Source organism: Eucalyptus grandis, chromosome 7 (genome assembly GCF_016545825.1).
Source record: "Eucalyptus grandis isolate ANBG69807.140 chromosome 7, ASM1654582v1, whole genome shotgun sequence".
NCBI lineage: Eukaryota > Viridiplantae > Streptophyta > Magnoliopsida > Myrtales > Myrtaceae > Eucalyptus > Eucalyptus grandis.
In genome coordinates, this window is record NC_052618.1 from 5,901,797 (window position 1) to 5,927,380 (window position 25,584).

At 41.5% G+C, this 25,584-nt stretch overlaps 1 protein-coding gene across 2 annotated transcripts; it reads right to left on the reverse strand.

The window, feature by feature from the left end:
• Positions 1-1,255: 1,255 nt before the first annotated feature.
• LOC120285959 (probable sodium/metabolite cotransporter BASS5, chloroplastic) lies at positions 1,256-23,645 on the reverse strand. Of its 2 annotated transcripts, XM_039316872.1 has the most exons (5): positions 23,436-23,645; positions 3,078-3,271; positions 2,427-3,005; positions 2,268-2,350; positions 1,256-1,807 (listed from the first exon to the last, which is right to left on the reverse strand). In XM_039316872.1, exons 1-5 carry the CDS (start codon positions 23,561-23,563, stop codon positions 1,775-1,777), a joined length of 1,017 nt encoding a protein of 338 aa, XP_039172806.1. In that variant the 5' UTR covers positions 23,564-23,645; the 3' UTR covers positions 1,256-1,774. The 2 variants fall into 2 exon arrangements, with proteins under 2 accessions (XP_039172806.1, XP_039172807.1); XM_039316873.1 differs by lacking the exons at positions 1,256-1,807; positions 23,436-23,645 and adding an exon at positions 3,641-3,763 and having other exon boundaries at positions 1,935-2,350.
• Between the last annotated feature and the right edge of the window lie 1,939 nt (positions 23,646-25,584).

Genomic DNA, 25,584 nt, shown 5'->3' on the forward strand with positions numbered 1-25,584 from the left:
GAATTTCATATTCTATCTCGTAACTTTTCAGCTACTACCGTATGGATAAAGGAGAATTTTGTAATAATTTCTTGCCTAAAAAATCATATTATCCGCCGTGATCGAATGACGCTAAACGAGAGAATATAACATGAGCCATTGCAAATTAAGAAATATTTGTATGCTAAAGGGTGTTTGGCAGATATGATGGCTTCACCCTCGATGTAATCCCCTGAAGGGTTGATTGAAGATTGGAATGCGTTCGTCACCAGAAGAGTGTAGACCAAAATAAGAACTTCTTCTTTAAATTATGTCATCGAGGGAGGGAGGGAGGTAGAGAGAGATTGAGAGAGGGAATGAGGGGCGGGGGAGGGGGCAGAGTAGTTCAGTTATGGGGGAGAAAGCGACGAGAGAGACAGAGAGGTCGTACTATTCGGGTCTGAACATCAATTTTTGAGGTGTTACTGTGAGAGGGATGGACAAAGAGGTCATATTATTCGGGTTTGAACATCAATTTTTTGGGGTGTTACTATTGAGGGATGGACCGAGAGGTAGGGGTGTGCAACGGAAACCGCCCGAACTGGAACCGGACCGAACCAGACCGGACCGGCTGGTTCTGGGCGGTTCCCACGATCAGCGGTCCGGTTCCCGATTCCTAATCTTGGAACCGGCGGCCGGTTGGTCCGGTTCCCGGTTCCAAGGTGGGAACCGGACCGATCGGACCGACCGGACCGAACCAAATTTTTTTATATATAATTTATATTCATATAATATATAAACACATATAATATATGAATATTATATATGAAACTTATTGCAATTGGAATTGCAATTTAGGTAACAACCTTTTATGTGGCCAAGAGACCACCAAAACTCTTCTTGTTACTCTTTATTTATAGAAAAAACTCTCCTCATGCTCACGCTCTCTCTCTTGCTCCCCTCACTTGCAAACGATAAGGCACTTCAAGCCTTAAAAAGTCTTATATCGACTAAACATTCAAAGTATAGAAAAGAGATTGTCTATAAAACCTAAGCCAAGCACAACCTTTAATCACGTTGTTCATGGGTTTTATGCTTAAAATTAAGCATGAAACACATAAACTATGATTGATATTCACACAAGTGAAGTTTGAATATTTTGCACGTGGAAACATGTGTGAGTAGTTTTATTAGATTGCTCGGAAACCGAATTTGATTGATCGGTCCGGAGCATGATTATTCTTTAGTGAATGGTCATTCTTTGGTAAAAAAAGAAAGTGCCAATTCTTTTGGACCGAACCGGACCGGACCGGAACCGATGGTTCAGTCCGGTTCTCGGTCCTAAGACCAACGGTCTGGTCCACGGTTCCCAAAATTGGGAACCGATTCTCCCGGTCCGGTTCCCGGTTCCACCTTGGAACCGGACCGAACCGGGAACGATCACCCCTACCGAGAGGTCCTATTATTCAGGTGTGACCATCAATTTGGGGGAGAGAGAAGGACAAAGAGGCCTATTATTCGGGTCTAAACATCAGCTCAATGTTAAACGCGTGTTCCGCTGTGGGTTGTGTTAGGGTGCGGGTCGGTGTACGCTATCACGCGCCTTGCGAGAGACTGGCCTGCTCCGAGAGAGAGAGAAAGGAGACCCTAGAGCGATGAAGCCGACGAGTCTCCTCCGCCCTGCTTCTTCCATCTTCCTCCTTCATGCGCTCACTGCGATCTCCAGCCAGCCATCATCCCATTCCATCCTCCATCTCTTGTCTCGTCGTCGTCGTCGGTTTTCCTCGACCCCTAACCTTAATTTTGTGGCCGCTCCTCAAATATCTGCACGCATCATCAGACATGCAGGCTGCAGGAATTCTTCGATCAAAGAGGGCCGCCACAAAGGCATGACTTTTAATTGGCTACAGAAATATTCCTCGGATACAGTGGCATTCCGTATGATAATATAGAAGAAAACCTCTCGTGAAAAGGAATTGACAAAGAAAAAAAATTCTAAATTGCTCCACAAGCTAACTTGACCTGTTTTCGGGGGTGTTTTATGCTGTCGGCACTCAAATGCGAAAAGGCCTAGTGTGGTCGAGCCTAAAAGTAAGAAGATCTCAAGCATATAGTTTAAAGGAACACGCAAATTACTAAAGGATTAGCTTTAGTGTGGCCCGCGAAAGGAAAGAACTTTAACTGATCATACTCTACTTTCTTCAAAAACCAATATAGAAGTTAGCTCCCATTTGCTATGAGACGAGTGACATTAATTTACTAAAAAGGATAAAGGTAAAGTTCTGTTGACAATTAATATTTTCACTTACAGAGATAGCTGGAGGCACAGCCACAAGTGGATCTTGAAAGAATCTATTTCCTAGAGCGAGCGCAAGAAGGCTGCTCTGCATTCCTGCAAACGATACTTGCTATTAAGCCGGAGAAAAAAAAGAAAACCCTCTTCTTATGCGGATGGATAAAGGAGGCACCTGTCTCAAAGGATAGTGCTCTCCGCAATGCTTTTACAGCAGGAGCCTTCCGGAAGAAGAAACCGGGAAGGAAGTATCCAGTGACGAATGCAATCAGATGAAATGCAATTACGAGTGACAAGATCGTCAAACCAAATGAAGAAATGATGGAATCGACGTTCATCACAAGAGGTGCTCCAACGCATAGAGCCGTCACAAAGACAGAGTGGCGGCAAAAGTGGTCGTATGGCATTAGAAATCCAAGGGAAGAACCCAAAAGCAAACTATGAGATATTAAACTACTGAAACTCCCTAGCAAATGTACGTAGCAAAGGCGAGTGTTTAACCTATTCAGAAGCAGCCCTGCAGCGATGGGTGTGACGACAATCTGCAAAATGCTGGAAACCATTCCTTTCACATGGACGGGCAATCTTTTGCCAATGAGAAGAAGTGACAATAAAGGGGTCACAAAAACAGCCGTAGCGGTAGATAATGATGTCATGACAATACTCAGAGGAGCCACTGATGGGTCAATCAGAGATGTAGCATAATTAGAAAGCTGAGCCGCGCTGATACAAGACAGCAGCATAATCCCAGCACCTGAGGTTCAGGTTCAGAGAAAGTCAATTACCAGTTCACTGGCTTTAGAGAGGAAGGGAGACTAGTACTCACCAATGGACGTTGGGAGCGAAACCATTGCTACGGACATCATGCCAAAGAAATAACCAAGAAGAGGCTTCTCGATGAACTGGTTGATAGAGCGAGCAAAAATAGCAGCCGGTCTCCTAAACGCTTCGAGAAAGTCCCTCTCGCTGGAATTAACCCTCACAGCAAACATCCGAAACCCGAGTGCAGGTGCATAGTACCTGAAAGCAGATTCGGTAGAACCCATTAAGAATTGAGATACAAATTTATAGCCCAGAAACGTATCTGGAGAAGATCTAGCAACCTGATGGTGAACCAAGTGAAGGACGGCGGATATATAAGAGCCAGCAACGTACCCGCGAGAACGACATGAGGCACAAAACAATTTGATTTTTTTTAAGACCTCCACGATAGAAAACTGCTCCCTAGGCACATATGGCTGGGGGAAAAAAAAGAAAAGACACCGAGCAACTGCTGTTAACAGTGGTTTTCCACATCTGCCTCGAAAGAACTACATAACAGAAGATCCAGGATGGAACGGGCAGTGCACATTGCTGCAATATGAGACACATTTAGAGAACTGAATGAACCTGGATCGATTCAGCCGGGGACTCCCGGCCTGACTGTGGCTCTGGCTCGAGAGGCTCCGAGAAATCCCCTGACCTGCACTTGCTGGAGCTGTGGATTGGATCCACAAGCGCGTCGAGATCAAACTCATGGCTGCGCCCCTCGAGAGGATTTCAGGAAACCACCGATGGCGAGCGCGAGCGAGAAGTAGAAACCTTAAAACTTCCGGAGAGGTCGTGGGTTTGGCTTTTGGGGTCCACTTCGTTCGACGGTTGGTACCGTCGCCGGCCTACTTATAGGAGTAACGTCCTCTTTTTTAACCGTTTTTTTTTTTTTTATAAATTATTTGACCAACCTGAAGTTTCTTCATCGGAATTTTTTTTTTTTGAAAGTATACAGACTCCTTTCCTTTCGAAATTATAATTACCATTTTTCATTTGTTTTGATGCATCTCAAGTTGCATCTTCCGCACGTACTTCATTTCCCAAATTGTCTCATTTTATCTTTCAAACTATTCTCACCAAAAAAAAAAAAAAAAAAAAAAACATCCACCCGCACTCTCTCAGGCCCAAGAGGCTTGCTCAATCCAACACATCCACTACCAATACGGGTGTGTGAACGAATCAGGAAGCATTGGAAACCAGACGGGAGCAGCCTAGAACCAATAGTTCTCTTGGGGATCGATCTGGTTCTTGATTCTAATTTACAAGGATTGGCGAGTACTAATCTAGTTCTAGTTCTCGGTGTGGAACCACCTCCTTAGACCAATATATATACATATTTAAAAAAATAAATTCCAACTCAATCGCTTGATGTAGTTTTTTGGTTTTTGACCAATATATAATTTTTGATATTATTGACTAATTTTGTCTCATGGGTGCTTAATAGAATTAACTCCCTTACTTTTTGTTCATTCTAATGATCGATTTACTTGCTTCCTTAGTCAAAACAAAATAAACAAACGAAGAGGATTAATGAGACCGAATGGTGATGTCCATAAATGTTGCAGCACTTTGTCATCATGATATGCCAATTGCTCTTTTTAAGAGTATAATTAGGTCTCTCATTAACCATCCTTGTGCTTAAATTAGATTGACTTTGAAAAAAAGATGAATCATATGATTAATGATTTGACTTATGTGGAGGTTAGGACTTCTAATACAATTCTAATCTCCACATGTTCCTAGTTTCGGGAAACCCTAAGAGGACCACACCATGATCTTTGGAAAAATTAAGTTTCTAATTAATGAGTATTATTGATTCATTCCACCCTAAAATTTTCAATCATTAATCAAAATCAATAGCTCGCAATTTAACTTGAATTTAAGGCCAAACAAGTTTTAGTGCTCTACATAGAAACTAGGTTCACCATGATATTAATTGATAAATGTATGTTTGTAAAGATTGGGAATTAGTTCCATTGACCCACTTAGGAACCAAACTAGATCTGATTCTCAAGTGGATCCATGAAACCAATGGACCCACTCAGACCATGTTGACCTTTGACAACCATTTCAGAAAAAGTATAAAAAACAGTCCTATATTTATTGTAGTGGTATCAATTCAATCCTAAACCATTTAATTAAACTAATTTAGTCTTAAACCTTTATTAAATCGGTAAAACTTCAGTCTATTCTTAATTTAGCACAAAAATTGTCGATATGGACACTAAGTGTTTTACGTGATATGACCAGCGTTGAAGTAATTTTTTTTAAAATAAAATTTCATAATTTTTTAGAGCCTTTTTATATTTTTTATCTTTACTTTTTTTCCTGAGGAGCCTGCCCACAAGAGAGGGCGTTAGAACCCTCGCCAGATCTGGGTTCGAGATGGGTTTCGCTTCCTTAAAGTGTCTCTTCTTCTTTTGAGTCTTTCTTCCTTGGGAGCCAAAGCAACGTGTTTGTCTTTGCAAGAAGCACAGTTGAGAGCTCCCATGGACATGAAAGGCAGCCTATGCCTGGAAAGCAAGTACCTTTCATCCTATACCCTCAATGGCAATCCTTGAGATTCGTCTTTCCAAAGTGTTGATTGCAATGACAAGGGTTGCGTGGCCAACATTTCGCTGCAGAGGAGAGGACTCATTGGGAGGCTCTCTTTGGCCATTACTGGTCTTACCCGCTTGAAGGAAATTAGGGGTAATTTGTGATTGCCAGTGTCAATGAGGGTTCTGCAACCTTCTTTTGTTGCCAGTGAGGGTTGGCTGGCAACCTTGTCAGGCCTCATGCTCCAAAAAATGTAAAGAGAAGAAAAGAAATAAGAAAATATCACAAAATTATTTTAAAAAATGTCTACTTTAGCATTGGTCATGCCACGTCAAATGTTCAGCGTCTACATCAGCAATTTTCATAAAAAAAAAGTAACTGGATGGATTGAATTAATATCAATGTGAAAAAATTTGATACTATATATATACAATTGAAATGTTTAAGATTTAATTGGTATTAATGTAATAGATTTATAGCTTTTGGTTCTTTTCCAATGTCTTCCCCTCTTAACAACACATGTTGTTGCTCTTTCGGAGCTTAGCGATCATCATCGCGCTTGTCCAAGACTAGACCAATGTTGACACTTAATTTTAGTAAATCTAGGGAAATAAGGAAAATAACGATTTCATTTGAATAAATAAAAGGAAAAAAATGAAAAAATGAGTGAAATTGATTTGATTGATTATGCATGGAAATTTAGAATTCCGATGGATATTTGGATTTTTTCAAATGCAGAAGCAATTTGAAAATCAAATGAATAACGGAATAGAAGTTTTACAAAATGGAAGAAATATGAATAAAATTAAATTGATTGCGAAATCACGCTTCGATTTGCAGCCTTGATTTAATGCGACAGAAAATGGAAATTCGAAAATTGCTATAAAAATGGCAATCTGGAAATCATTATAAAAAGGAGCCACAATTTTCGTGACAAAGGAGGCGAAATCAAAAAAAATTTCAGTGCAAAAAAAGTGAGAGTGGTTCTTTCATTTCATTAGAATTCGAAATTAAAAAAAAAAAAAAACAGAGTTCTTTTGTCTTTGTTTTCGAGAAAAAAAAAAAAAAAGTCAAGAAAAGAAAAAAGGGAAAGAGAGAAGAGACGTCAGGGCAGAGAGTGCAGTGACTGAGAGAAAAGAAGTGACGTGAGGGAGAGAGAGCGAGAGAGAGGGAATAAAAAAAGAAAAAGAAAAAAAGAAAGAGAGGGGAAAAGGGATCGTCTTCTTCAGGAGGGCTTCGCCGACGCCGGCACCCATCTCTTGCCGCTCGTCGCTGCACCACCGCGGCACCTCAGTCCGCCTGCCACCACCATCGCCCATCACTGCCGCGCCCCTTCGAGCGACGCCTACACCTCCGCCCCGGCGTCCCCTGCAGCTCCGGATCCTCGCCACTCCGCTCAGACACCCATTGCCTGAGTGTCGTGCGCCTTCCGCCTGTTGCTGACGCGCCCTCTCCGAGCGCCGCTCGTCACCTGCCCGAGCACCTGCAGCAACCCGCGCCTCAGCCGACGCCACTGCCCATCGTCGCACCGAAGCCCTGCTGCCGCGCCTGCACCCGCATCCGACGCCTGCCTCCCTGTGATCAGTCCTCTGCTCGGGCATCCGCAATACCGCCGCCGCACCGCTGCCGACGCCTGAGTCCGAGCTTTGACCGCAACCTAGCACCCGACGCCGCGTCATCGACCCTCGCTCGCGCGCGCCCATCGTCGCGCCATTGCACTCGCCACTGCTGCATCCCGCGAGCAGCAGCTGCAGTCCGCTCGTCGCCGCTGATCGCCCAGCTCTGCACCATCTCCTCCCGAGCATCAGCAGCATCGCCGCCGCGCCGCTACCACAGCTCGCATCACCGCTCGTCGCCGAGTTCAGCCCGCCGCACGCCACCGCGCCGGAGCCTCTCCCTCAGCCGAAGCCGCGTCCGCACCTCCGCTCAACCAGCAGCCCAGATCACGTCAGACCTCCGCGACGCCGTGCCACCATCCCTGCTCCGCTCAACGCCGCGCCGGACGCCACACCTCTGCCAGTCCCCTCGCCGGATTTCCGACGTCGGCCCCCCTTCGTCCGACACCAACCCACGCTGCTGCAAGTCCCCTCATTTAGGTAGTTTAGTTTATTTTTATTTTTATGTTATTTTTTATTTTATTTGATAGTATCTTTAAGTTTGGTTATTTAAATTGCAATATTGGATTTTAATATTCATAAAATCTTGTAGGCATTATCCGTAGGGTTCTCCCCAAAATTATTGTAATTACTAATTTGATCCATAAGATGTTAGATCATTTTTCTAATTATATTAATTTTTGGGTTTATTGATAATATTTAATTATTGAATCAATATAATTATTAATTTGATCCGTAAGACTTCGGATCAGATTTTTAATTATTTTGAACTTATTTTTTTTTCAGGGTTAAAGTTATCGTTAATCGACCTATGAGACAATATGTTATTTTTTTTATTATTTTAATCCTTTAGTTGTTGTTTGATTAGTTTATATGAAATTTGTTTATCTTGGAAAAACACTAAAAAGGAAATCAAAAAATAAAAAAAAATCAAAATCTTACATGAGCATATAGATTTAATAAATTAGACATGTAGGTTAGTAAATTAGAAATTTTCTAAAAATAGTTTTCTAAGATAGGATAGGTTTTAAGTCAAATTAATTCCTAAAATAAATTAGAAAATTATTATTTTTTAGATAGTTTAATTATGGTTTTTATTAATTTCGAATTTCAACAAAAAAATAAAAATATGAGGTGCATATTAACTAGTTTGCATAGTAAGATCATTTAATTAGAAATTTTTAGCAAAATTAGGTTATGTAGTTAAAAATGCATTTTTATAAAAGAATTCTATTTTTTTAGCAAAATTAGGTTATGTAGTTAAAAATGCATTTTTATAAAAGAATTCTATTTTTTTAAATCCAAAAAAATCCTTTGCTTTGTGTGATTTTTTTTTTGTGTGATGCAATTTACTTATTGAATATTTAATTATAGTTGAGCACCCGTGTGGTCACTATATTTGCATGATAGTAATTTAGGTTTAAATAAATCCAAGATGCCTGCAAAAACATTTTTGAAAAATAAAAGAAATGGTATTGAAAGGGCATTAGAAATCTAGTGTAACAAAATTCCCGTACCCATAGACTCGATTCATAGAAGTAAAATAATCCTCAAATTATTTTACTTAGGTGTCTAATCGACTTACACTAAACCGATTAGTGGCGACTCCTAGTTAATAATCTTTTTCATGTTAAATATTGAAACCTTAAGTCACAAATTGGTATGGGCTTGAGAAAGCCGAGCTAAATTTAAAGACTTAGGGGCGCATGACAACATTTCTGTTCCAAATAGTTTTACGGAACATAAATGAATTTTTCTATTTCTATTTCGGACGAGTTTCGAGGAAAAAAATCTGTTTGATAACGATTCAAATTTCTGTTTCGAAATAGAAATTCGTTTGATAACTGAATAAAATTTCTATTTCTTAAAACAATTTTTTTTTTTTTTTGGAGCAAATGAAATGTACATTCTTACAAATTTCATATGCTTATGAAATCATTGACCCAAATACAAAGTATTTACTTTTTTTTTTTTAAAGTAAAGTCTCCATTTTTGCAAAAAAAAAATAAAAATACAAAGTAAGAGATGTTATATCAAATTTTCTAAATTTTCACAAAAAATTCTTTAGCATCCACGTAGATAGATAATTACGGTCAAACAATATATACTTATCAATAGTCTCCATACAATAGAAAAAAGAGATCAATATGCATTACTCTTGAGCATGATAGAAGGTTCCCAAAATTATAGTAGAATGAAGGCGGGCAACCATATTCTAATCCCCTTCATGCTAGTGTGTCACGTTGATCGCCGTCACGGTTTACGATATCGAGCAATCGTTTTAGAAAGAAACACTAACAAGTGTATTGGGTAATTGTATTGGGTAATTTGCGGCAAATTTTACAAAATCGGCGAATTTTACGAAGTGTAACAAGGACCATTACAAATAAGGGAAATCATCAAGTAAAACATCACATTACAAGAATTGAGATAGGAATCATCAAATACATTATCACAATACAAAAGCAAAGATTGTAAATCCCCAAATACAAAATAATAGAAATACATTACAAAAATTAAATACACAATTTCATGGAATCTCCGGCATATTATGATCCCTTGCCATCTTATTGGCAATATTATTTCTAAGCATATTCATCTCAATTTCCTCCTCGGTCGATGTATCACCTACAACCTCATCTTGTACAGGTTCACATGAGTACTCGGATCTCCATATAAGGAAAAGTTTCTATCCCTCCTGTCTTGATCACGGATGTAGTAATGGATAGCACAACATGCAATTACAACATGTGCTTGCTTTCGAATTGCAAATGCAGGCATGTGTTTCAAAATAAAGAAACGATTCTTTAATGCCGCAAATGATCTCTCAATGACATTCCTTAGTGAAGAATGCCTATAGTTGAACAACTATCTTGCTGTTCTTGGTCGTCTTGCTCTACCTCTATAATCATTTAGATGATACCATTCGCGTCTAAAAGGAGTTAAGAATCCCGGAATTGATGCATAACCATAATCTACAACATAGTATTTGCCTATAACAAAATATTCATATATTAGTAGTGATTTGTAAATACAATACAATCTTAAAGAAAATTGATAATTTTAGAACAAGTAAAAATACCTAGTGGAGGTCGAGGAAATTCCAAGTGAGGAGTCTCGAGTGCTGCTGATAACACCCGGCAATCGTTGGCAGATCCTTCCCAACCAGCATACACAAAAGTGAATTTCATATCAAACGAACATACACACATCACATTTTGAGTGGTACCTCCTTTTCTGCCTCTAAATGGGATTTGCTTCGACAAAGGTATAGAAGCATGAACATGAGTACCATTAATAGCGCCCACACAATCCTGTCGTTTTATCAAAGACTAGTGTTATATAATATTAGCAACAAAATGAAACCGATATTGTAAATGAATGTATGAAAATCTTACCTTGAAATAAAGTTTATGGTTGGGATCCATAAGAATCTCATTTGGGACCACATCAAAGGAAGGCGGTACGATAATCTCTTTTGCAAGTTTGAGAACTGCTAGCAACACTATAGTGAAGTATTTGCTAATACTTTGTCCCGAACGTTGGAATCTCTCGCATAAAGTTCTATTCGAGTTCTTGTGACAAATCATAAATAAGAATATCCCAATTTGTTCATCTACCTTTATATATCGACTATCTTTCAGCCAACCTCTTGCCTTCATCAAACCACAAAGATTGAGAAAACGTGTCTCTCCATTCTAAAAGATTCATATATTCTATCTGAATGTCCTTGAAGAATCTCCATCATCCATTCGGGTCCGACAATATGCTATCCCTAATAGGTTCTCTCGAATGCAAAGACATATCCGCCGCAACCATGCTCAACCATGCTGTCATAATATCGATATCAAAATCATTAAAGATTACTTCAACCGATTCACCTGTTGCTACTTGATCACTACACATGCTACTTTCACCCCCCCTCCATATTACCTATGCCTTCACATGCAAAAAGAAGAAGAAAGGATAAACACAATATGTACGTAAGGAATCTAATAATAATCAACAATAGTCACAAAGTTTTCATAATTGCATCATAAAAAGACCAAAGTATCTCAAATACATAAGTCATAGAGTGAAATAAAACAAAATATATAAATCCATAGCATACTACTCAAGATCTGTTTAAAGAGATTCAAGATATCCACGTCTCCTTTCAGGTAGCATTGTGATAAAAGCCTCTCTCCAACTGGCATGAAGACATGATTGGTTCACAGCTTTGTTGTAAATATTCTGCTCCAAATCAGGCATACTATTTAAGATGGCAACCACGGCTACTGTGGAGTAGGGGTCTACAGTTGATGGGGCATCTGAGGTCACAGAGCCACTTGTTGATTGAGCCGTCCTGATTTTAATCATTTCTTGAATGGCTTTGCAGGTGTCACTAACATCATATCTGGTACTCTTCCTCCTCCTCTTAGAATTTGGAGTCCTATCATGCTTGTGTTTCTTAAGATTTAAGGTAGTAGTCGTATCAGGTATGAAGGCCTCATCATCAATACGCTGTTCATCAAATTCCTCTGGATCACCTACTGCATAACCACTACCACCATCACCATTGTCACCACCATTGTCATCTCTCTCAGAGGACACTACCACTTCTTCAGCATATCCTACCACTTCTTCTACATTTCCTGATGCATAGTTCCCAGTAGCATATGTATCACCAAACACGATACATAAATCAGGATACTGAGGAAACCCTTCATTTCTGAATTTAGCCCATTCGTTATTATTCTGTAATTTATACGATAATGACAAATGTCAGTAATATAATCAAAGCTTGCAATACAATATGAACAAAATGACATTGGTAAATTGATACCTTGATGTGAGACTCCCACACACTTTGATCATCCACAACAACCTTATTGTTTATATTATCCCATCCAAATCCAGATTGTGACAAAAGTTTCTTGAAACTACTATAATGTTTCTTCGCCTTTGTTGACCCTGTTCTTCAACTGAATTACACTAAAGTTGAGTCCCATCCGGCTATTGAATTCGACATGTATGTTATTCCATCCTGTTTTGTTGAAGGTAGAAGTGGTGCGATTTCCCTTTGTTACCTCTGTTACCAACAAGCTTACAAGCTCATTGGTCAAAGGCTCAGTCCACTTTGCCATACAAACCTCTTTGTGGGAAGCCATTTAACCTTAACTACTTGAGCATCAAATGAGCCATATCAATTGGTGTACCAGTTCAAGCACGTAGACTTTGATATCGATATCACATCAAGCAAAAAGAGAATAATCCTCATATAAAATTTTACAAGCAACCATATATTATAAGCAAAAAAACCATTCCCACTCTCTTGACCTAACATCAAAATCACAGATGAAAATCCGATCTATTGTATTAGCAATTCTTTTAATAATATGGTAACTAGCTAATTACATAGATGTGACATATATTTTCTATGCATGAATCTCCACAAAGATGTCCACATGTATCTTTTTCAAGTGAATTTGCTACCAATTCTTTTAATAATAATGGTTGTGACCATTGCTACCACGTTTTTGCACCTCATAGTAGAAACAAAGGGTGAAAGGAATTAAAAGAAAAAAATCCAAAAGAAAGTTGTTATTTCTTGAACTGCACACAAATTGCTACCAATTTCGGGCCATGAACATTTCGCAGCGATCATGCACTGACTTTTACAAGTTGGTAAATTGTTTTACAAGTCCAAGCTGGCATTACCTCTTAAGGCAAATCCACCGTCCTTTCCTGGAAGTTAAATTATAGCAACTTCGGTGTTGCAATCAACACCTCTTTACAAATACTCCTGACCTGAAGCAAGAGCATAGAAAAATCAGGATAGCTTTGCAGATCGAATGTTGAGAACATCTCAACAGTGTCCAATTCTCATCTAGCTCTACCACAAGCAAAAAATAAATTGCTCCTCATCCGATGAAAATAGCCGATAGGCTGCATCTGCATAAACTACAGAGCACACATCCAATTGCTCGATCCAAGTAATGCTAAGAAAATAGTTGCAGAGGAGGACACGAACAACATGCGCTATGAAATCAACACTCACCGCAGAACTGTCAGAGCCATCAAAACGATCAATTACAATGCACAAACAATAGGGATCGACAAATCGATTATGAACTGCAATGCAGCATCGCTCCCACCTCAAACTCGACGCGACCAAAGCGCAATGCTGCAGAGAACTCAACAGAGAGAGAAAAAGGAAGAGGAGTCGGCAAGAACTAGAGAAGGGAGGAGAAGGGCGTGCGGCTGAGGTCGCGGGGCGAGGGTGGCTTTTGGTGAGACGGAGCAGGAGCGGCTTGGGCGTCGGTGCTCGAATCTGCTGCGAAGGCTTCGGCCGCGGGGAACGAGCGGCGTGGGTGCGAGAGAAGAGGCGGAGGGCGTCGGTGCTGCGTGCAGGGCTTCGGCCGCGGGAACGAGCGGCGTGGGTGCGAGAAGAGGCGGAGGGCGTCGGTGCTCGCATTGCAGGGCTTCGGCTTCTCGGGGAACGAGCAGCGTGGGTGCGAGAGAAGAGGCGGAGGGCATCGGTGCTCTGCTTGCGAGAGGGCTTCGGCTTCTCGGGGAACGAGCGGCGTGGGTGCGAGAATAGGCGGAGGGCGTCGGTGCTCTGTTGCAAAGGGCTTCGGCCGTAGGGAACGAGCGGCGTGGGTGCGAGAAGAGGCGGAGGGCGTCGGTGCTCTATTGCAAAGGGCTTCGGCTTCGCAGGGGAACGAGCAGCGTGGGTGTAGAGAAGAGGCGGAGGGCGTCGATGCTCATTGCGAGGGCTTCGGCCGCAAGGGAACGAGCGGCGGGGTGCAGAGAAGAGGCGGAGGGTGTCGGTGCTCAGATCTGTTGCAGAGGCTTTGGCTTCGCAAGGGAATGAGCGCCGGGGGTGTAGAGAAGAGGCGGAGGGCGTCGGTGCGGGCGAGGAGAGGCGGAGGGCGTCGGTGTAGAGGCGGAGGAGAGCGGAGGCGGAGGGCGTCGGTGCGGGGCGGAGGAGAGCGGAGAGGCGGAGGGCATCGGTGTAGAGGCGGAGGAGAGCGGAGAGGCGGAGGGCGTCGGTGCGGGGCGGAGGAGAGCGGAGAGGCGGAGGGCGTCGGTGTAGAGCGAGAGGAGAGCGGAGAGGCGGAGGGCGTCGGTGCGGGAGGGCGGAGGAGAGGCGAAGGGCGTCGGTGCGGGGCGGAGGAGAGCGGAGAGGCGGAGGAGGAGGAGGAGGTAGAGAAGAGGCGGAGGAGGAGGCGAGAGAGAAGAGGCGTACGAGGGAGAAGAGTGAAATTAGGTCAGAGAAATCAGAAATTGATTTCTGAAGAAATCAGAAATAGAAAATATCTATTTCTGATTTCTCCTCAATTTCTATTTCTGGAATAGAAATCTATTCCAGAAATAGAAAATTTCATAAGGGTTATCAAACAAGTTTCTGTTCCAGAAATTGGTTTGGAACAGAAAAATCATTTCTGGAACAGAAATTATTTTTATCAAGCACCCCTTAGTAGTCCATTAACTTAGTTTTAGATGATGCACCTGAAAATTAGGTCGCGACAACCAATTCAAGGTCTTGACGATCTCGATTTTGGCAACCATGGCCAAGCTTTGCTAGCTAGCTTAGGCGACTCACTAGGTTATCGCACTTTTGCTTGCGATCGGTCACATTCCTCATGAGCTCGGGCTTGACCTTGCCTAGCCTCCACGATCGCAAGCTATGAGCTCATACCGAACTTGCGTGGCCTCCTTGTTGCCAGTTGTGAACGATCTCGCCACAAATGAAGATAGGGATGCGTGTAGAGAGGATCGAGCGGTAGGTAAGGGCGAGGGCATCCTTGCTAGCTTCGCGATTGAGTTGTGTCATCAAGCAGTGGGAGGGGTAGATTTCTTTTGTGAGCATGAGGGAGTATGAATGTTTTTAGACTAGAGAGATCCAAAACGGTCAAATCTAAGCTTCCTATCGACATTAATAATGTCGGTCAAATCTGCACAAGAAAGCCAGTTAGGGTAAAAACTAAAATTTGGATAGTTAAACGAGTGCAAAATCAGAAGAGAGAAAAAAATTAACCTGTGAATTATTATTTTGAAAATGCTCAAAGCCAATATTGGGCAGGACTTGCATGTTGTGTTCGGGAAAATTTATTTTGGAAACAATTTTATTTAAATAGTGTTTAGAAAATGCACACTTAATAAAGCATTTTTGCTTTTTTCTTTTGAAAAAAAAAAACCTCAAAGTTGGCGAAAGGCTCAACAACTAGTTGGTGCTCTTAAATGAGGCTAGCTAGCACCAAACTAGATTACTAGTAGCCAAATTTGACCTCGTCAACTGACCTCACACAACTCTTAACGAAGTTTCACTAGAGAAGATGAATAGTCCCTCCGAGTAGGGGTGAGTGGTTCCAAGTTCCTTACAGAATCCACTTAGAACCTGAAATCTACCCTCGGGTATAAAGTTATCATTTTTTGGAACCTGAAACTTACCAATTGAAACATAACACCTGGAACCTACCTTGTCACAGGTTTCAGAGTCGGTTTCAAGGTCTAATAGGTTTTATTTTTATTTTTAGTTAAACAAAACGAAAATGAACACAATAATAATAAACAAGCTTGTCATTCATTAAAGATAATACAAAATGAACAAAACTATCAATAGCAAAAAAAAAGAAAAAAAAAAGAAGAATTCTTGGTAAGGAATTCAACTAGATAGAAGTAGGGATGAGTGAATCTAAGTTCCGTATAAGTTCCATCTAGAACTTGGAACTATCCGTTGGAACAAGTTCCTCATTTTTTCGGAACTTGGAACCTATTTTGTCATAGGTTCGAAAGTCTACCCAAGTCCCACTTATATTATTATATGAATGATTACAATTCACTAATCATAACTTATAGTTATTTACATGAAAAATATGAACATTAATAAAGTAAAAGTCTTAGCCATAAAATGGGAACTCGAACTAGTGCTTTTAGATTATACACTCATCATCGCACAACATAGAATATTTGAAGATTGCACGGAGATATGGATTAATAAAAATATTAAAACTTGTTCTGGGTTGTAGGTACAGATTCTAGGTTCGTCTAACTTAGAACCTAGAACCTAACTGTTGAAATGGGTTTCTCAGTTTTTGGAACCAGGAACCTACCCTGCATACCTTAGAACTTGAAACCTACGGGTTTTCATCGATCTGGTTCTCGGGGTCCAGGTTTTACACTCGGAACCATACTTGACCCCTATCTACGAGGGCCAAACCAAAAAAAAAAAAAAAAAAAAAGTTGATGAAAATTTTGGGAAGAAATTTTTTTAATTAACCTTAGGAAATAGCCTTTCAAAAATTTTCCAACACTAGCATTTGACTAGAGGGGCCTAAAAAAATTGGCAAACAAGCTAAGTTTTTCTCAAGGAGCTTTGGGCCAAAGCCCCTTAGAAAAGTTGTATCTTGAGAGCAAGCCAGATTTGAGTAAATCTAGCATCAATGTGGCTCATCAATAGCTTGAGTCCTTTGCTAGTTTGAGGGTTTATTTATTTATTTATTTATTTTTATAAAAAACAAAATTCCTTTATAAAGTGTAATTTTTCCAAATACTATTTTAAATCAAAGTTCATCCTCAATGTACTTTCAAACTATAATATACTAAGCACTATTTATATTTTGAAAAAACCCCTTCAACCTAAAATCCTTTATATTTTCCCAATGACATTCCCAAAAACCCAATTGAGCACAACACATGTCATTAGATTAAGCGATTTTGGAAATGCTAGTTTTGGCTCAAAAGCCTTTGATGTTATATTGCCAAGCATCTCAACTTTGGCACAAGGGTCTTTAAGTTTTCATACGTCCAAAATCTTTTACGAATACTACTGAACCAAACACATCCTAATAAATTTTGATAGGTCCATGTTCAACTTACCACTTGTGACTTATGATATCACCTTTTTTTGGTTTTTGGTGGCTTGTAAACAACTTGACATCGACTCCACTCAACTTGTAATAAAAGCCGAGTCTTTATTTGGTTATGAAAAATCCAGCGATCGTATGATGTCAAAAAATTAACAAACGAGTCTAATTTATTTGCGTGACTTGTGATGGACTCATAAGTTAGAACTCGACTCAAATATTAATTTTTTAAAATAAATGAATAAAAGATTGTGAATATCACACATGACAGATCACTCTTATATATATAAGAGTGATGCGGTGAGCAGCAGCTACAGAGACAGGTGGAGGTGCGATGTCACGAGTTGCGAGCGTCGGGCAGAGGCTAAGGGCTGCAACGGCGATGATGTTGCAGCCGTTGTAGCGGTCTGGGTGGGAGGGTAGTGGCTTGGGACAGTGTAGGGTAAGTAGCAAGCAGGTCACGGATAGGGAAGTGACAGCACGGGCTGTAGCAACTTTGTGGCTTAGGTGAAGAGGCAAGCAAGGGTGGAGGCAATGGTTGCGGCAGCGTTGCGGCTCCTGGGTAGCAGTGACGACACAGACAGGATCGTGAGTAGCAGTGGCTCGGGGTCAGCATTCCGGCATGACATAGCGGGCGATGACGGCGGTAGTCTAGCTTGGATTGAGGCGGCAAGCGCAGGGGCTCGGCCGCCAGTGGCGAAGCTTTTTCTTTCTCCCCTCTCGTCTTTGCTCTCCTTTTTCTCCCTGCTTGATGCTCTGTCCGCTCCTCTATCGGTGTCTCGAGCTCTCTCTCTCTCTCTCTCTCTCTCTCTGCATTCTCTTCTGCTCTCCTCAATTCCCCCATTTATCTTCGTTTCTGCCCCTATGTTGCTGTCTTCTTTTCTCTAGGGTTTCTTGCATGAAGATGAGTAGAGGAGGAAGAGGCTAGCATGGGCCGGGCCCAAGAGGAAACGGCTTTGGCAGTGTAGGGACAAAAAGAAAAGAGGCGGGTCGGGCCAAGGTTTGATGCAGCCCAACCCGGCCTCTCTCAATTTCAATTTTTTAAAAATTAATAATTTAAATTAATTTTTTATGTTTTTTTTTTAAAATTATGCATTTGAGGAAAAGTTAGATATTAACAACTGCCCATCTTTTGAATGTAACCTCGAAGAGGTTGTATTAAAAAATATAAGACACTTAAATTATATCGGTGGTAGAGAGACCTAGGTGCATAGGAACACATTAGGTCGACGGACATGACTCATAATTATGGAAGCGTGTGTTGTCAATAAGAGGAAGAAAATGACTCCAGGCTACAGAAGCACTCCGTGTCATAGGAAGAAAGGGGGACTCTGGGCTATAGAAGCTCTTCGTGTAATAGGAAGAAGGGGAAGGACTCTGGACTACAGAAACTCTTCGTGTCATAGGAAGAAGGATTCCTAGCTACAAAAGCTCTCAGTGTCATAGGAAGAATGACTCTGGGTTACAAAAGCTCTCCATGTCATAGGAAAAGGGGAAGGACTCCGAGTTATAGAAGTTCTCCATGTTATAAGAAGGACTCCGGGCTACAGAAGCTCACCGTGTCATAGGAAGAGAGGGAGACTCTGGGCTACGAAGCTCTCTGTGTCATAAGAAGAAAGGAAGACTCCGGGCTACAAAAGCTCTTCGTGTCATAAGAAGAGTGAAATGCTCACCCTATAACAACGGGTTTCGACCGGATTGAAAATACATGGTTTGAGGAAAACCCATGAACCTTTGTGGATAACATGGTTTAAGGTTAATCATAAACCTTTGGAGATAGCATGATTTAATGTTGATCATGAATTTTTGGAGACGGCATGATTTAAGGCTGACCATGAACCTTTAGAGACGGCATGGTTTAAGACTGACCATGAATCTTTGGTTTTTCAGGGAAGCACCTGCTAACGCCTTGAAAACGGCATGGCTTCACTTGAGCAAATGTCATTAGGGGGGCGTCATCAAGAGATGTATTGGTAATAATGCAACATTAATTGAACAAGTTAATTAAGTTAAGTCCAACAACTTTAAAAAAAACACATTCGATGTCAATCAGTATCATGTGACACAAAACTATCATCTTGCTCGAGGATATATCATTAATCATCGAATTCTCCGGGAGTCAAGTTCTTATCAGAACGGTTATAAATTGTGCAAAAAGCTCATTAAGTGTGCCAAACTAGAACTTCTTAGTCAGAAAGGATTTCTCACACACTCTTGATAAAATGGCTGCTTGATCTCATTTATTCGTGTGGGAAGTAACTGATTGCTAAGGGTATCTCACATAACCCATATCAAAAGCTTTCAGAAATATTCGCAATGAGCACAATTTGATCAATCGAAAAGGTCTTTTCAAAGGATCGAAATATAGATTTGGTCATGGGCCTATACAAAGGGATTGTTGCTTTGAGGCCAATAAATAAACATTTTTCACTATCTTCATCGGGTTTATAGGGGTCGAGGAAAACCGACGACGACAAGGAGACGAGAGATGGATGATGGAATGGGATGATGGCTAGCTGGAGATCGCAGTCGGCGCATGAAGGAGGAAGCAGGGCCGAGGAGACTCGTCGGCTTCATTGCTCTGGGGTCTCTCTCTCTCTCTCTCCCCCACCATAACCGAACCGCTCTCCTCGCCCCCCCCCATCCCGGCCCTCCCTCCCTCTCTCAATCTCTCTCTACCTCCCTCCCTCCCTCCCTCGATGACACAATTTAAAGAAGAAGTTCTTATTCTGATTTGCACTCTTCGGGGACGAACGCATTCCAATCTTCAATCAACCCTCCAGGGGGTTACGTCGAGGGTAAAGCCATCGTATCTGCCAAACACCCTTTAGCATACGAATATTTCTTAATTTGCAACAACTCATGTTATATTCTCTCCTTTAGCGTGATTCTGATCATGGCAAGTAATATGATTTTTTAGGCAAGAAATTATTACAAAATTCTCCTGTATCCATACGGTATAGCTAAAAAGTTACGGGGTAGAATATGAAATTGAATTTATTTAGAAATAGATCATGAAACCGATGGTTTGTGAATTTTCGATTAATACGCAATTAAGCTCATCAACTATTACATGACCAGAATAAGAAGTTCTGGAATGTATTAGTCGCCAGAAGAGTGCAGACTAGAATAAGCAGTTTTTCTTTAAATTGTGTCATCGAGGGAGGGAGGTTGAGAGAGATTGAGAGAGGGAGGGAGGTAGAAATAGAGAGAGAGGCGCGGGGGGGGGCGCAGATTAGTTCGATTTCAAGGGAAGAGAGAGCAACAGACAGAGAGAGACGAGAGGTTGTATTATTAGAGAGGGACAGAGAGGTCGTACTATTCAGGTCTAAACATCAATAATACGATCCCTCTCTAATAATACAACCTATCCATCTCTCTATGTCGCTCTCTTTCCCCCGGAATCGAATTGCGCCCCCCCCCCCCCTCCCCTCTCTCTATTTCTACCTCCCTCCCTCTCTCAATCTCTCTACCTCCCTCCCTCGATGAAACAATTTAAAGAACCTCTTATTCTAGTCTGCACTCTTCTGGCGACTAACACATTCTAGAACTTCTTATTCTGGTTAGATAATAGTTGATGAGCTTAATTGCGTATTAATCGAAAATTCACAAACCATCGGTTTCATGATCTATTTCCAAATAAATTGAATTTCATATTCTATCATGTAACTTTTCAGCTATTACCGTATGGATAAAGGAGAATTTTGCAATAATTTCTTGCCTAAAAAAATCATATTACCCGCCGTGATTAGAATCACAATAAACGAGAGAATATAACATGAGCCATTGCAGATTAAGAAATATTCGTATGCTAAAGAGTGTTTGGCAGATATGATGGCTTCACCCTCAACGTAATCCCCCGAAGGGTTGATTGAAGATTGGAATGTGTTCGTCACCAGAAGAGTGCAGACCAAAATAAGAACTTCTTCTTTAAATTATGTCATTGAGGGAGGGAGGTAGAGTGAGATTGAGAAAGGGAAGGAGGGGGGAGAGAGAGCGACAGAGAGAGACAGAGAGGTCATAATATTTGGGTCTAAACATCAATTTTTGGGGTGTTACTACGAGGGGATGGACAAAGAAGTCATATTATTCGGGTTTGAACATCAATTTTTGGAGTGTTACTATTGAGGGATGGACCAAGAGGTCCTATTATTCAGGTGTGACCATCAATTTGGGGGAGAGAGAAGGACAGAGAGGCCTATTATTCAGGTCTAAACATCAGCTCAATGTTAAACACGTGTTCGGCTGTGGGTTGTGTTAGGATGCGGGTCGGTGTACGCTATCACGCGCCTTGCGAGAGACTGGCCTGCTCCGAGAGAGAGAGAGAAGGAGACCCTAGAGCGATGAAGCCGACGAGTCTCCTCCGCCCTGCTTCTTCCATCTTCCTCCTTCATGCGCTCACTGCGATCTCCAGCCAGCCATCATCCCATTCCATCCTCCATCTCTTGTCTCGTCGTCGTCGTCGGTTTTCCTCGACCCCTAACCTTAATTTTGTGGCCGCTCCTCAAATATCTGCCCGCATCATCTGACATGCAGGCTGCAGGAATTCTTCGATCCAAGAGGGCCGCCACAAAGGTATGACTTTTAATTGGTTACAGAAATATTCCTCGGATACAGTGGCATTCCGTATGATAATATAGAAGAAAACCTCTCGTGAAAAGGAATTGACAAAGAAAAAAATTCTAAATTGCTCCACAAGCTAACTTGACCTGTTTTCGGGGGTGTTTTATGCTGTCGGCACTCAAATGCGAAAAGGCCAAGTGTGGTCGAGCCTAAAAGTAAGAAGATCTCAAGCATATAGTTTAAAGGAACACGCAAATTACTAAAGGATTAGCTTTAGTGTGGCCCGCGAAAGGAAAGAACTTTAACTGATCATACTCTACTTTCTTCAAAAACCAATATAGAAGTTAGCTCCCATTTGCTATGAGACGAGTGACATTAATTTACTAAAAAGGATAAAGGTAAAGTTCTGTTGACAATTAATATTTTCACTTACAGAGATAGCTGGAGGCACAGCCACAAGTGGATCTTGAAAGAATCTATTTCCTAGAGCGAGCGCAAGAAGGCTGCTCTGCATTCCTGCAAACGATACTTGCTATTAAGCCGGAGAAAAAAAGAAAACCCTCTTCTTATGCGGATGGATAAAGGAGGCACCTGTCTCAAAGGATAGTGCTCTCCGCAATGCTTTTACAGCAGGAGCCTTCCGGAAGAAGAAACCGGGAAGGAAGTATCCAGTGACGAATGCAATCAGATGAAATGCAATTACGAGTGACAAGATCGTCAAACCAAATGAAGAAATGATGGAATCGACGTTCATCACAAGAGGTGCTCCAACGCATAGAGACGTCACAAAGACAGAGTGGCGGCAAAAGTGGTCGTATGGCATTAGAAATCCAAGGGAAGAACCCAAAAGCAAACTATGAGATATTAAACTACTGAAACTCCCTAGCAAATGTACGTAGCAAAGGCGAATGTTTAACCTATTCAGAAGCAGCCCTGCAGCGATGGGTGTGACGACAATCTGCAAAATGCTGGAAACCATTCCTTTCACATGGACGGGCAATCGTTTGCCAATGAGAAGAAGTGACAATAAAGGGGTCACAAAAACAGCCGTAGCGGTAGATAATGATGTCATGACAATACTCAGGAGCCACTGATGGGTCAATCAGAGATGTAGCATAATTAGAAAGCTGAGCCGCGCTGATATCAAGACAGCAGCATAATCCCAGTACCTGAGGTTCAGGTTCAGAGAAAGTCAATTACCAGTTCACTGGCTTTAGAGAGGGAAGGGAGACTAGTACTCACCAATGGACGTTGGGAGCGAAACCATTGCTACGGACATCATGCCAAAGAAATAACCAAGAAGAGGCTTCTCGATGAACTGGTTGATAGAGCGAGCAAAAATAGCAGCCGGTCTCCTAAACGCTTCGAGAAAGTCCCTCTCGCTGGAATTAACCCTCACAGCAAACATCCGAAACCCGAGTGCAGGTGCATAGTACCGGAAAGCAGATTCGATAGAACCCATTAAGAATTGAGATACAAATTTATAGCCCAGAAACGTATCTGGAGAAGATCTAGCAACCTGATGGTGAACCAAGTGAAGGACGGCGGATATATAAGAGCCAGCAACGTACCCGCGAGAACGACATGAGGCACAAAACAATTTGATTTTTTTTTAAGACCTCCACGATAGAAAACTGCTCCCTAGGCACAGATGGCTGGGGGAAAAAAAGAAAAAGACACCGAGCATCTGCTGTTAACAGTGGTTTTCCACATCTGCCTCGAAAGAACTACATAACAGAAGATCCAGGATGGAACGGGCAGTGCACATTGCTGCAGTATGAGACACATTTAGAGAACTGAATGAACCTGGATCGATTCAGCCGGCGACTCCCGGCCTGGCTGTGGCTCTGGCTCGAGAGGCTCCGAGAAATCCCCTTACCTGCACTTGCTGGAGCTGTGGATTGGATCCGCAAGCGCGTCGAGATCAAACTCATGGCTTCGCCCCTCGAGAGGATTTCAGGAAACCGCCGATGGCGAGCGCGAGCGAGAAGTAGAAACCTTAAAACTTCCGGAGAGGTCGTGGGTTTGGCTTTTGGGGTCCACTTCGTTCGACGGTTGGTACCGTCGCCGGCCTACTTATAGGAGTAACGTCCTCTTTTTTAACCGTTTTTTTTTTATAAATTATTTGACCAACCTGCAGTTTCTTCTTCGGAATTTTTTTTTTTTGAAAGTATACAGACTCCTTTCCTTTCGAAATTATAATTACCATTTTTCATTTGTTTTGATGCGTCTCAAGTTGCATCTTCCGCACGTACTTCATTTCCCAAATTGTCTCATTTTATCTTACAAACTATTCTCACCCAAAAAAATAAAAAATAAAAAAATCCAACATCCACCCGCACTCTCTCTAGGCCCAAGAGGCTTGCTTGATTTGACACATCCACTACCAATAGGGTCATGCAAAGTAATCGGAAACCATTGGAAACCAGACGGGATTGGTTTGGAACTAGCAGTTCTCATGGGGATTAATTTGGTTTCAATTCTAATTTACTAAAATTGGCGAGTATCGATCCAATTTCACTTTCAGCCACCGATATACATATATACATACATACATACATACATACATACATACATATATATATATATATATGTATGGTAATATTGACTAATTTTGTCTCCTTGGTGGATAATAGAATTTATCTCCTTACTTTTTGTTCATTCTAACAATTTATTTACCTGCTTTCTTAGTCAAAACAAAATAAACAAACAAAGAGGATGGGTGAGACCAAATGGTGATGTCCACAAATGTTGCGGCGCTTTGTCATCATGATACGAAATTAAGAGCCAATGGCTCTTTTTAAGAGCATAATTTGGTCTCTCATTAACCATCATTGTGCTTAAATTAAGTTGACATTGAAAAAAAGACGGATCAAACGATTAATGATTTTACTTGTGTAGAGAGGCGCGAGCGGTAGGTAAGGGCGAGGGCATCCTTGCTGGCTTCACGATTGAGCTGTGTCATCAAGCAGTGGGAGGGGTGGATTTCTTTTGTGAGCATGAGAGTATGAATGTTTTTAGACCGGAGAGATCCAAAACGGTCAAATCTAAGCTTCCTATCGGAAATTTGGATAGTTTAACGAGCGCAAATTTGGAAGAGGGAAAAATTTAACCCTTGAATTATTATTTTGAAAATGCTCAAAGCCTTGGGTAGGACTTGCATGTTGTGTTCGGGAAAATTCATTCGGGAAACAATTTTAAATTAATTACTGTTTAGAAAATTCACACTTTATAAAGCATTTCTGCTTTTTTTCTTTTTAAAAACCTCAAAGCTGGCGAAAGGCTCAACGAATTGGTTGGCGCTCTCAAATGAGGCTGGCTAGCACCAGACTAGATTACTAGTAACCAAATTTGACCTCGTCGATTGACCTCACACAACTCTTAATGAAGCTTCACCAGAGAAGATGAATAGTCCCTACTAGGGCCAAACCAAAAAAACGAGAAAATTGGTGAAAATATTTTTGGAAGAATTTTTTTTTTAATTAACATTAGGAAATGGCCTTTCGAAAATATGTGAAGGCTAGCATTTGACTAGAGGGGGCCCAAAACAATTGGCCAAACAACCCAAGTTTTTATCAAGGGGCTTTAGGCCGGCGACCTTCGCCGAATCCGGGCGAGGGCTGCGACCCTCACCCAGATCTGGGGCAGGGCACATAGGCCCTCGCCGCCGCCTTGGGCGAGGCCGTCGGCCCTGGCCAGGCTTGGTGGCCTTGGCCGACACTCCCCACCTCATAGGTGACGGAGGGGAGCCGGCGGTGAGGGCTGAGCCCTTAGCCGCCGGTTGCCTCCCTCCTCCTCCTCCCCACCCTTTTAATTTTTTTTTAAATTAAATAATTAAATAATTTTTTAAAAATTTAATTTAATTAATTATTATATTAAAATTCAAATGATATCAAAACGATGTCATTTTTGTGTTTGGTTTGCTGAGTCAACCTTCTAGCGAGCCACGTAAGTG

Coding starts and splice junctions, on each gene's coding strand:
- LOC120285959 (XM_039316872.1), bottom strand. CDS start 23,563: ATGAGTTTGATCTCGACGCGCTTGCGGATCCAATCCACAGCTCCAGCA. Junction 3,272..23,435: donor CGCCGGCTGAATCGATCCAG/GTTCATTCAGTT, acceptor ATCTGCTTTCAG/GTACTATGCACCTGCACTCG. Junction 1,808..2,267: donor CTGTGCCTCCAGCTATCTCT/GTAAGTGAAAAT, acceptor GAATTCCTGCAG/CCTGCATGTCTGATGATGCG.